At 30.3% G+C, this 14,204-nt stretch overlaps 1 protein-coding gene across 1 annotated transcript; it reads left to right on the top strand.

Moving 5' to 3' along the window:
- The first annotated feature begins 2,396 nt into the window (after nucleotides 1-2,396).
- Nucleotides 2,397-6,805, top strand: LOC125076093 (nuclear receptor subfamily 2 group E member 1). The gene is made up of 4 exons (XM_047688044.1): nucleotides 2,397-2,427; nucleotides 5,335-5,571; nucleotides 5,648-6,351; nucleotides 6,623-6,805. Exons 1-4 carry the CDS (start codon nucleotides 2,397-2,399, stop codon nucleotides 6,803-6,805), a joined length of 1,155 nt encoding a protein of 384 aa, XP_047544000.1.
- The last annotated feature ends 7,399 nt before the right edge of the window (nucleotides 6,806-14,204 follow it).

Here is a 14,204-nt window from a genome sequence, read left to right as displayed (position 1 = left end):
AAATCTATGACAGATAAAATCTTTAAAAATGCCATTCAATGATTATACTTTAATGTTAAACTGAACGCAGACGTGAATTACTTGATTTATTTTATACTTGCTGAATTAACGACTTTTGCCTATTTTTAAAACATTTTAGCACACTGACCTTCATCGCCATTTAACCTTCTCAAGTTAAATAAAAAAAGTGAAAATAAACTCAAACTATCATAATACCAAATTTCATCTAAATCGGTTTAACGGTTTAAGCGTGAAGAGGTAACAGAGTTAATTTCGCATTTATAATATTGGTGGGGATTATAGTGATAACATTTCATATCTCAAAACATATTTTTTATTATTGGCTGGCGTTAAATTAATTTACAATAAAAAACGATAACCGGTGCTGGTGTTAAAATTATTATAAATTAATTTTCACTTACTTGTTAACTCGTTAAAGTTTTACCAATAATGTGTTTTGGACACGCTTATTGACAATTAATTTTAAGTTGTTGGAACATTAACAGTAGTCGATAACTGTTTTCCTTCTGTGACGATAAAGCAACTTCGCCGTGTAAGTCATATTCATTATATATAATTTTTAAATACATATAATAATACATGGTTTACTGATTTATAATATATTGAGACAACTTTTAAAATACAAGTGTAAGTGTCTTAAAACGTACAATTGGTATTACTTTTTTTGTATAATGTAATTGTTTATCTGTGTTATAGTATTTAATAATAGTTTTTCTGCTCTTAAAACGAATATGCTTCTATCTTATTTCGCTTACTATGTATAAATAAAACAAAGTAAAGGTTCATAAACTGTTAGAGTAGTTTAATTTTGACTGTGATGCACTCCCGGTTTAATTAAATTTTCACGATTTCCTTATATGTCTAACAGTTGAGACAATATTAAACTTTTTACACTTATATATATATATCTTACTTATCCTATACTTTTCGGTGAGTTTTATCACAATGCCGAAGGTACTCGAGGTCTGTAAGAGATCGTTATTATAAAAACGATCCCGGGATATTTTTTTATAAAGAAGACAGTCTTATGATTCCATGTAATAAAGTTTTAATCTATCTATGAATTTCACAAAAAATAAACAAACATTAATTAAATAGAAATCTATAAGTAATTTTCACTGGGGTGATTATTATTTATATTGCATATATTTAAATAAAATAAAAAACAAAATTCAAACACAAAGAATCGTCAAAAAAAAAATTTAAGGTCCAGTCAAAGTCATAATTGTCGAAAATATTACCTACAGTGTATTTTTTGTATCGCAATTTTAAAAGCAAGAAGCTACCGACTTTCCGATGTTATTATTGACGATGCCTTTGTTAATAACCCTCCAAGGCGCACCGGGCCCATTCGATCCGGCACGGCTCATCCGTGCTATTGTGCCTTCCTACTTATTGAGATTATCCCTACATAATTACCTGTTTTGCGAAACTGTAATTACGGTTTAAAAAAAACAACTTTTGCTTCTCTGTGTCCGACAAACAAATAATGGAGTGCGAAGTCTCCGGCTACTGTCGATTGCAAAGATTTATCTATTGACGCAAATTATGTTTTCTTTTTGTACGAAACATGGATTAGAGACATAAATGAATCTGCAAAAAAAGAACCCTAAAATAGTTTAAAAACATCACCTATGTGTAACTTGAAAAAGAAAATTTTTTATTCGAAACTATTTTGATTTAAGAATAATTATCGTATAATTAGATAAGCGGACAAAAAAGTTTGATTAAAACTATTTCTCACACATAAATACCTCATTGGTGAAACCGCAAGTGCTTAAAAAGAATTAAGTGTTAGCCACTCGATAGTACTCGAGCTAAAAGCCGTTTAGTTCAAAGAGTAGCCACTAGAACAATATGAATAATGAACAAAATTACAAGTAGCTCTCCGCTTTATGCCAAAAAGATGTCAGCTCGGCCGCAGGAACAATAGCTCATTATTTTCGTACATTTGTTGCGATTATTTCGTTTTCTTTTCTTTTTCTTTAGACTTTGTATATGATTTTGAGGGCCCTTAAAAACCGCAAGGGATGGTGTAGCACTTGAAGGTTCATTTCACATGAAATAAAGTGTGTGAAAAATATTTAATCGTAATAAAAGATTCCAAAAATGAGAATAAATATTTCTCTTCTACAAGCTTAAACAAAATTTGAATTTTGTATATACCTATGTAGAATTTCCTAATATTCTATACATTCAAATTGACACTTGAATTCTCTTTAGATTTATAATTTTATAGGCATTTGTTGTCAGCAGTACGAACTATTTTTTATTTATAGCAAAAATGGCTAAAATAATCTGTAATCAATTATAATACTTTTATAATAAGTTGAAATGGTAATTTGTTTCAGAATATGAAAAAATAATTCAGCAAAATGGAAATGCAGTCAATGTCCGCTTCTTCAAGTAAGTATCTATTTATAATATCAAAAAAAGGATCTTAGTTATAAATCTGATCATAGTTTTAGTGTTAATTACTGAAACAATTTAGGAAGATGTCGTGTCAGAGATAATTTGGCTGTAATGGTATTCCCACGAGCGCCTGCGCATCTGCGCCCGTTCTCACCCCATACAGCTCTTTGCAAATTAGCTCGATGACGATACTATCAGTTGGCCTATATTGGGTCCCAATAGTTATCATGAACCATTTTAAATAAGTATATGTTGGATGGCACGAAATGGGGTCATAACGATGTAGTTACTTTAGACCTTTTAATGAGTGTTTTCCTTCCTTGTTACGTATTTCCAAAATTATAAAATATTAATGTTGTTTATTAGATTTAGATTTAAAATCATATTACTTAAATTTTGATAGATAATTTCTAAAATGCATTGATTTAATTTCAAGGGTTTAATTGTAGTATTATAAAAACTCAAAAAATTATTTAGTATTGTAAATAAATAGTTTTTATTTTTTAATGATATTTTCATTGTTCGGAGCATGTTTTTTTTTAAGTTAATTATTATTAACTGCGTCGTTTTTTTTTGTCGCCAATAATAAATAATAATAATAAGGTGTGCAAATCGTGTATTCGATACGTTAATTTAAAGCACATTAACGTGGGAAAATGTAAAAATAAATGATATTGATAAATTACGAAGAGCATCCCGTTCCCTATCAGTAACAATTAATAGTGTTCGTTTTCGATATAACCCTGCGTAGGTGTCACGCGATGTAAAAGCTACAGGTGAAGGGTCACACGGGTGACGCTCATCGCTAAACAAGCTGCAATGTTTAGTGATTAAAATTGATGAGTGTAAATAATGTCATGGAATACATCCCTATAGAATCATTAGTGTAAAGTGGATAATTAGAATTATTTTAATGGAGGAAACATAATTTTTTTGTACTTATTTCTTAAATTACCACCAAAATTCTACCCTAAATAAATATACGTTCATATAAAATTATGTAACGTTGCAATCATAAAACATATAAAAAAATCACTACCGGTATAGATATACGTGAGATATAATATTTGGACCAAGATAATGTTAACTTTATTTATGACTTATCTAAGTGACGAAAGATCTTATACTTGTAAGTATATTTAGAAATGGTTGGTTGACGTTGGTTTTTTTTCTTTATAACTTCAAAGTATTTATTATCATTATTAATAATTTAATACGGTATCTTAGAAAAAAACTGTAAAATAATAAGCCTTAGATTTCATTTGTTAAAGATTAAGAAAAACTGTATCTGTAATTTAACTATAACGTATGACCAATCAGCAATAATAAAAGAGAAATTGACATCTTATATATATTACAATTTAATTATCTCTAGTCTATGGTCTGTATTTCTCTTTTATTAAGACGTTATAAATTGTTCCCAAGCCCTACTTCTTAGCTTTTGTACTTGCCTTTGTCTATAGTCGAGTTTTGTGAATCTTTTTTTTGATCATCTTATATTCGACACCGCGTTTCCTGCCTCGCAAGTGTACGCATTCATGTGCACCGTTTTATTCGGAATGTCGTATTGTATGGAAGTGCCTTTGTGCCTTTTCGACTATAGTCGTGTTTGGAGGTGTATTAATATAGCCATATTATCTGCTCTCGCTAAACGGTTTGTTGTGCCGTGGGATCGTTCCGAGGACGAACAAACAATGCAGATTATCGTGTACGATTTTTTACACATTGCCAGAAGTGAATTTAGCTTACATTTATTTCGCTTATGGAATAGTTGATAATAATCATTGAGCATTATGAAGTGTTAGAATTTGTTTCAGCTTTAGTATGAAAAAATTGTTGTTATTTGAAAAGCATTCTTAAATTGTACAAGTCTTAGATTCGTTCAATTTCTAAATGACCTAAATTTTTTATTTCTAAGCTCATTGGTAGTTTCGTTAATTAAATATAATTTTCCTTATATGTTCATTATTTAAATATAATATTAGATTAAATCAAAACTTTTAAAAAAAAACCTATGTTTTTTTACAATTGAAACGGCTGCTAAATAACCAAACTGTCACAAAATTATACAAATTGAATGCGATAATAAATTACCGGGTGGAGTCACCCTATGAAGGGCGGGGCTTAACCACCCAGTCCTACCTTGATGATATTATAATTCTTTAAAGTGTCATACTCTGTCAGCATTAAATTTATGACAGTTTTTTTTAGACTTCTGTAAATAACATTTAGGTACAAGTACCTTATTTGACTTACATAAATACAAATTAATAAAGAGAGATGTTGTGAGACACCCTCTTGGAACGATATTCTATTCGACATATTTCTGCACCTATTAAATAACTGACAAAAATAAATTTATCAAAAATAGAGAATAAGTAATAGTTATTAAATAACACATTTAATGATCAATGGTTTTTAAATACGATAAAGCCAACTTTAAGATGCTAAGACACCATTAATGTTCAGAAAAATATGATATATATGTGTTTATATAAATCCAGTTAATTATAATATCGGGATGCTTTTGAGCATGTAAAAAAACTATTTTTATTGAATACTTTTACTTAGAAAAGTATTTTCTTATTAATACAAATTAATTTCTGTTACACATTTCAACGTAAAATATATTAGTTTTCAGCTACCTGGAGGATGACGCGCTTAAATTGCGTAGAATTTACGTGATTTCGATAACCAATTAAGTAAAACAATAAAACGGCTATAAAATATTTTAAATTATAAATATCATCAAAATAATTACAGAAGAAAAATGTCGCCCCAAAATTTCACGCACCAGGCATCCCCCTATTATGTTATGTGGACAGGCCGGCCCCTTCAGCTTTTAATATGACAATAAAGCAGATATAAACTACAACCACTAAAATTATATCTTTTTGGCAGGTCGTATTTTATACGATGTTCCTTGTGCTGTATGTCGTGATCATTCTTCGGGAAAACACTATGGTGTATTTGCTTGCGACGGCTGCGCAGGCTTTTTCAAGAGATCTGTACGAAGAGATCGTCGCTATGCATGCAAAGCGAGGAACCCCGGTGCTTGTTTAGTAGACAAGGCACATCGCAATCAATGCCGAGCCTGTCGTTTGGCTAAATGTCTTGATGTAGGAATGAATAAAGACGGTAAGTTATAAAATTAAGTTGTGTAATTAAAATAATATAAATAAAGCATACGATATAAATTATATATTTTTTTCAGCGGTTCAGCATGAAAGGGGTCCAAGAAATTCTACCCTACGTCGACAAATGGCATTATTCTTAAAAGACCCAGCTATTCCATCTCAAGATATGTCACTAACGGTGCCCCCCGTTTTAGATTTAGCTTTGCCCAAACATAATTTAATGCCACCTCCTCCGTCTGTGTCTCTTTTTCATAATCCATACCATTCTTACAGTAGACTCAATTTTTTACCTCTAACGTCGTGTCAACCTCAAGTGCCATCGCCTCCTCCTATCACTGCGTCTCTTCTCAGTCCAAACGACCCTGAAGCCATGTGCGAGGCTGCAGCCAGATTGTTATTTATGAACGTAAAATGGGCAAAAAACGTCCCAGCTTTCGCATCTTTATCACTTTCTGATAGGCTTCTTTTGTTAGAAGAATCGTGGCGAGATCTTTTTGTAATAGGTTCAGCGCAATTTCTTTATCCCCTTGATTTAAAAATTCTACTCAATGCTAAAAATTTGAGAATAGATTGTAAAGATATAGAAGAATTTCATACGGCTCTAGCTGAATTTGCAAAAATCCGACCAGACAGCAACGAATATGCATGCCTCCGAGCAATTGTATTGTTCAAAACTAGTTTTGGAGACAAAAACAATTTGACTAATACTGAAATAAAAAAATTACAAGATCTCCCTGCTGTCGCTGCTTTGCAGGATCATTCACAAGGAATTCTTAATGAGGTAAATGTCTTTGATTAATACATACACATATATTTATTAAATACTGATACAAAAACTAAGGGTAGGGATTTTTTAAGAAACATATTCTTAAAAATTGTTGTATCATTAATTTGAGTTTTGTTTTTATTAAAATCGAGCTGATATAGAAAATCTTGTGAGAATTTTTAGATATTCATTGTAGTTTTGAATTTGGTATTTGTGTTATCATTTGAAAAATTATATATAAGTATATCGAGACAAAATAAATGTAATAAAGTTTTTATTTTTACAGTATACGGCTCGTATGTATCCTCTGGATGTTACGCGCTTGAGTCAGTTGCTCCAGGTGCTCTCAGTTGTCAGAAGAGTTTCCAGCAGTACTATTGTGGAGCTCTTTTTTAGGGCTACTATTGGTGATATACCTATTGAAAGGATTATAAGTGATATGTATAGAAGTGGAAAAGATTCTTCATAAACATAAACTTTTCTACTCGTATTATTAATAAGCAGTAATTACAATTGACAACCGAAATTGTCGAAACATATTTACTGTACATAAAATGATTTTTACCTTACCTTTTGGTAATTATTTTTTTAAAATAAAATGTGATAATTATTTACTTTAAGTAAGTTACTAATTTAAGCTTTTGTTCTAAATAAAAGAAACTCTTGTGAAAACTGTATTCAATATTTCAAAACGTTTTATCAATAAGATATTAAAATATTGTTGGCGCTGATATTCATGTAATGTAAGCAAACGATTAAATTATAAATAAATTAGTTCTAGAACTTATGACTAGTCATAAAAGAGATTTGGCGTTTATTATTATTTTTAATTTAAGGAATATAAGACCCCAAAGATGGTGCTCAATTATAATATAAAAGAATATGAGTCAATTTAAAAAAAAACATATATAATTTTTAATATATCAGTTATCTATATATGTATATATCTTTTGATGTAATGTGTTTTATGAGTATGAGCCCAATATAAGCGTACCACCTATGTTTGATTTAAGGAAGTGATATTGGATTATATTTGGAGTAAATATTTCGAGTTGTAAAGACCCATTCATAGAGTTGTATATAATTTATATACATAAAAATCTTATATTTGTATGAAATAATTTTAAATTAACATGGTTATTTTTATTACTATCACTATTTAACGAGAGTCTCGTGATCAAGACATTCGTAGATAATGTCGTAATATTGAGCTTCACCAAATAAAAAAATAACATGGTAAATATCCCGTTTTAAATACTGATTGAAATAATTTTGTAATTTCAGATAAATTTTTTTAAATAATATGCTCTATGAATGTACTCATATTTTACAAAGATCGTAATTTTTATTACAAAAGCTATTAATAATTTTAATTTTAATAATCTTGTGAAATATATTCAATAAAATACATCTATCAATAATTATATATGTATTGTTCTTGATTGATTACTAGCATGTAGTGATTTATTATATAAATTATTATCTAATATATATATATATGTGTATATGTATAACACATATATTACTATTCCCTTAATATAGAAAAAAATAACGTTATATAGTTTATGCAAACATGTACATACTTATATTAATGTCAGATAATAATAATTGGATACTATGAAAATCTACCTGGTTTTAAACTATAAGACATAGATACATGAAATTGGGAACTGATTGGTAGATATGTTTCGTTATATAAGGACCTATTACAGAGGATTTTTCCAAAATTTGATTTTAAAGAGAGTCCCAGTTTTCATTCCTTTAAGCACAAAGTGATAAATATTAAAAGGGCCTATGTAAAATTTACGTCTTAGATTAACGTGTTGTGTTATAAGCATACAACTGCATTTATTGCATAGCTGAGCCGTATTTATATATAAGTTGACTATCGAATTTAAAGAGTACGTTTACTTTTTATCTTTATAATTCCATACAATAGAGCATAGCTTTTCATCATAATTATTATTGCATATTATGATAGAGCCCCCCGTTCAGTTGTCATCGAGCAAACAAACCCAAAACGTACATCAGTACGTCTGCTGTGACTAGTGACATGTGTGCGCTTCGTTTATATTGTGTCTAAATCCCCGATTAATCTCCAACTTTTATGAGCTTTTGTTCACTACTATTCAATTATTTTTTTGCAACGGCCTCTTTTGTTGGCGGTACTTTTAATCTGCTGATGTAAAATATGCTTTAAACTAACGTAGTAGAATCTAAAGCGCTACTACAAAAATTTATGATCATATTTTTGGAGTTTTTGCTCTATTTTTATAGACATAAGATTGACTTCACAATGATATATAAGTTCTTGCGAAGACCCGCATTAACTTTTGGAGTTTAGTCTTTCGGTCACGTCAGTCAATTTGTGTATTGTCATTTTGACATAATAGCGATGCCATCCCTGCGGACTTATTGGTTGAAACCCGATGAAAGTTACCTCATATTTTTGACAAATATATTTTGCATCCTTGTCGTCAGTGATATTTATTTATGAGTGGAAGAGGAACAGTAATATAATACAAATGTGAATGAAAGACCTACTTAGCAAAATATGCCTCGATTATTAAGTGATTTTAATAAAGTATAATAGGGTGGTTGTGTATTAGGTTTACAATTGACAGGGTTACATTGTCAGGGTTTTGACGACGTAATAATACATTAGAAATTGACGTGTACTGTGATGTTGCTCTAACAAATTTGTTAATGTAGTTACTGAAACAAAAGGGTGTTTAATAAATATTTTAAATATTAGAAGAAACTAGAGAAAGAAGAAACTTGATGAATTATAAAATTAAAGAAATTAAATACTATTTATGTTAGACGGTCCTTCGATAATTTTACAACCGGAATCTAATTTCGATCTTCTGGTGCCGATGGATCTGATACAAATGGTAGTCATATTAATGGCGGCATTTGTCCTCAAATGTTAATTGTATCTTAAATTACATGGAAATCATGATTCGGATCGATCCGGAACTGGATGTAATGTATTATAAGATTATAGGTCTAGACGAAAAAAGTTTTAGAGACTCCTGAAAGTTAAATGCAAAATTTAACACAACACATGTCCAATGTAAAATTTTATAATCTCGGCACTAAAGAAGTAACTATTATATAGTTTTAATTAAAAATAATTCTGACATATAAATTGGTCCGTATTCAATTGAATCACGGTGATACGATAGAATCAAGTATTGACAAACACATCAACTTGTTAATAAATAAAACAAAACGTAGGTAAAATAAAAACGCTATTTATACACATGTCGCAATTACGTAAAATAATTAATTACGTAGAATAAAATAGTCTGAGGCGTACATAAGACCAACAGTTTTTTAAAATGATTGTTTTTTTTAAACCTGTTACTCTGCCCGAAATTAATAAAATCATCGCTATATGTATTTCACAAGAATATGAAGATGATAATACTCACTCTAATGTCAACGTCCATTTTACCGATAGGTAAGTTGTCGCACCAAAAACGGACTAGAGATAAATTATTCAAAATTTTAAACAAATTCAATTTTATGTATTAAAATGACACTGTACTGTACATAATTAATTCACACAATATTTATTGCTTATATGGAATCTTTTCAGATAAGCCAACAATTTTTTTTTTTAATCCACATTTATACATAATGGAAGTCTCAGTACCTATCACAGGAATTGCATTTTCACACAATTGACTGCGTTAGGATAAGGTTCTATTTTTTTCAAAAACAACGCTCGCGCTTACTGTTCTAGCGATGTGAAAGAAGGAAACAGGAACATCAGGATTCGACGTTTGAAAATCTCGGCCTCAATCTAGAGTATGTCTAAGAGGCGAATATTTAATGATATTTTTATTTATATGAAGGTGGACTGATAAACTGGCCTCATGAACCTGATGTTAATACTATAGCCACCATTGCGCATAGACATTGGTACAATAATATATATTAAGCATTCCTCATATCACGAATGCGCCACTAACTTTGGGAATTTTAAAGCAGAACATAATAATATAATAATACATAGTATATCTGATGAGTAACTAACCAGAAGGTCTTAAAGCCCTGCAATTAAGTGTCTAGTTTTAATATTGTACATATTTTTCAATGAACATCAACGTCTGTTTTTATTGCAAAAGCCTTTACTCGACTCTAAGTAACAAGCGGTCGTAACACTTGCCTTTAATGTCACGCACACTTGAGGAATTCAACAGAGCTAAGTGATCCTAGATGCAGGCATCTAGCGTAGAGTTCGACACTTCACAAACGAATAACTTTGCCAAAATATTCGAGATTAGATGGCATTAGGGAACATGTTATATAATATGTGGAAAGTTACATAGTAAAGACAGTTTCAGAAGACGTAGGTCTTAATAGTATATTGCAAAAAAACAGTATGTACTCATAATTATATTACTTTTGTTGAAAACGTATCAAATCAAGTCACAAGTTCCAAGATTATGAATCACACATTACTGTCGGTTTCCATATATAAAAGACATGATAACCTGGTTAGAACGCGTGCATCTTAACCGATGATTTCGGGTTCAAACCCAGGCAGGCACCACTGAAATTTCATGTGCTTAATTTGTGTTTATAATTCATCTCGTGCTCGGCGGTGAAGGAAAACATCGTGAGGAACCTACATGTGTCTAATTTCAACCAAATTCTGCCACATGTGTATTCCGCCAACCCGCATTGGAGCAGCGTGGTGGAATATGCTCCAAACCTTCTCCTCAAAGGGAGAGGAGGCCTTTATCCCAGCAGTGGGACATTTACGGGCTGCTAATGTAATGTAATGATAACCAGAATATAAACAGACAGAGCTGAGTCTCCTTGTAACGATGGACACATGAAAATTATAACCTCCGAAGCTTTATAATGAAGTCTTGAAAATAACTAGTTGTTTTTTATATGTATCAATCTACTAGTAATAACATAATTATTGCTTCATTATATCATTAATTAAAAAAATATATTTTTAAGTATAATGGTAAATAGAAGGCCAGGGTATTCGTAAAAGATGACCCAATATCGAGAACAACAATTTGTATTATTATTAAAAATGTTAAATATGCCGAATATTTTAAAGTACCCTTAAGGTACATTAGTCCTTAATAAATAAATCTAATTAATTTAATTTTTACTTTGTATTACACTTTTCGTGTTATTTACAGTTTAAAGTTCGTTGTATTCTCTAAAATAAATTGCGTGTGCAGCACCATACAGGGGATAACACAAGTTAGAGTAGGTAGGTAGAGTTATTTGGAATTGTCATTTCGTGATTCAGGATACGTCCCTTCGCAGACCGGAGCACGCCTCCAGCTCGCCCTGACATAGCTTACTCGACACAATGTCTACTCTAATACGACTTTTGTCCTAAAAACTCCTTCATACTTAACCATGAAGTATGATTGAAGTATGATTAAAGATTAAGTGGCACGTACTGCTTTTACCATTATTATTAATCGGCGTTATATAAGCACTATTCGACTAGTGAAAACTGACACTTCAGAATTATGCTTGAGATAACAGTGAAATAAATAAACAGTTTCACAACTTGAGCCTAAAAAATTTTATCAATAAATTATTCGTCAAAAAATAGAACAATAAATATGCAAATGCGATCGATACTGCAATACAGAATACTGTATAATTTTAATTATGTTTTAACATATTGATAACCAATTTCACTGTCACGAATACCAATGTGACTATCTATCTATGTATACAACTTTAACGATGAGACAGTTTTAATGACAAACATAAATAATCTCTTTTCGAATCTGTAGAAAGATAGGTTTTAGGAATTTTGATGAATTCCGAAATGGGTAGTAAACAATAAGAAGGCAGCTCAAACATTCTGCAAATATGACTTATCGAATTCTATGTGGTTCGGCGAATTAAGCTCATAATAAAGTTTTGATTCTCTTAAATAATTGAGGCAAAATGGTGTAAGAATAACTTCTAATTAAGAGACACGGCAGGCATATGCACATCTTTAGAGGCATCTGCAAAAATAGTAAGGTCTTAAAAATATCTACCTATAACATCTATGAGTAGTTTGTCAGTGTTCTGTGGTTTGTCAAAAATATTCAACAATTTTGGTATTTAACGCGTACATTGTCAGTTTTTATATTTTTTTGTTATTGGTGAATAATCATAAATTTAAATCGAACAAAAATTATATACCATAAAATTGGATAAAGTACGCACAGAAATAGTACATACGAAGGTTACGAAACCCAATCTATGCTTTAATGAAACCTTTACGCGCAGTTATTGTGCACAGACTTCAGTTACCGTTTGTCTGACTTCTCCACTGCTTGAGTGTGACTAGGTGAATGCATAAAAAATATTTTCTTGTTGTTTTCTCAATGAGAGACTTAAGTTCTTCATTAGACATTTACTTCACGTACAGTGGTTCTGTATTATGGCTCTGGCAGTTAAGGAGGCAATAGACATTTGCATCCATATTTACGTCTGCAACATGAAATAGTCTTAACTTTTGCAATTTTGCACCGCATTCTTTAAAGATACGACGCAAAGCCATTTCTCTTATAAGTTTTTTAGAGTCTGTTAACATTGCCTGCAAATCTACTATTTTCAGGGTGGCAAAATAACTGTTGCTTTGTATTACCAAAGCAATTAAATCTTTTAGTTCTGTTGATAAAGGTTTTAATTAATTGTCATAAAAATTATGTTAATAAATGTTTCATCGCCTCGAGAAAAATTATTAAATGACGAAATGGCAATACATTAATTTGTAAATATATTTAAAGATATAGTCAATGTTTTTTCAATTAATCTAATTATACCATCACATTGACATTAGAACCATAACATCCAATAGCCATCAAACGATTCAGACACACGTTTTCAGTTAAACAAAAATTAATAATAACTTTTTCTATAAATTTAGCTCATCCAGCTATTGTGGTGATATATCCTAAATATTTGCTACCTGTTTAATTAATGAAATTTATTCTTCAACTATGATTTCTTTATATTATTTTTCTCCTTTTTCTTGTTAGCAATGTTTGGGAAACTTTTTTTTTATCACTCTATCATGTGTTTCTTTCGTTTTTTTCTCAATTTATTTTTGTCTATGATAGACATGTTGGTATCATGTAAAATAACGAAAGCTATAGCGAATACTGCACTTTCCGACAACCGCAGGATTGTTACATTGTTAACTAATACGTTTGGTAAAATGTGAACACTTGCAAGAGAAATATTAAATAAAACTCTGCTTGAAACGAGAAAATCTTTTAAGCCTTTTTGGGTATTTTAGAATGGAATTTTAAAATATTATTAAATTTGAGATAATAATCTTTAAGCAATTATTGTACTCTTCATATGATTAAAATTGGTAGTGATGCTTTCTTCAATATATTTTATATATTAAAATACATATGGAGATTTATCCCCTCCACACACCAGATAAAGCAGATACAGTTGTAATTATACCAAGTTGAACCAGAAAATATATGTTCAAAGTAAGGGATAGAAAAAGGAAGAATGTGACAATCAAAAAGAATATCTAAATTAGGAATAATTTTTGATTATATAAATCCACTTAGTGGAGTAAGCAAAGATACTGACAGAGGTAAACTGAAACTTCAGAATGAAATGGCAATATTTTCATTTCTGTCAAAATAAAAATGGACACATCAGATGAACTGGCAGCCGGAACTATAATTCCAATGTAAACAATTTATAGTTTTAATGGGCCAACAACAAAGTCGCTTTAATTACAATTTACACCACATCAGTAATTTGCTCGTTAGTAATGTTCTTATTGTAAATATTTAAGAACGATTATTTTCTTTATTTTAACTAACATTTACAAAACATTTTATATGTTAATT

This window comes from Vanessa atalanta, chromosome Z (genome assembly GCF_905147765.1).
Source record: "Vanessa atalanta chromosome Z, ilVanAtal1.2, whole genome shotgun sequence".
Classification (NCBI taxonomy): domain Eukaryota; kingdom Metazoa; phylum Arthropoda; class Insecta; order Lepidoptera; family Nymphalidae; genus Vanessa; species Vanessa atalanta.
This window is presented reverse-complemented; position numbering and strand designations above follow the sequence as displayed.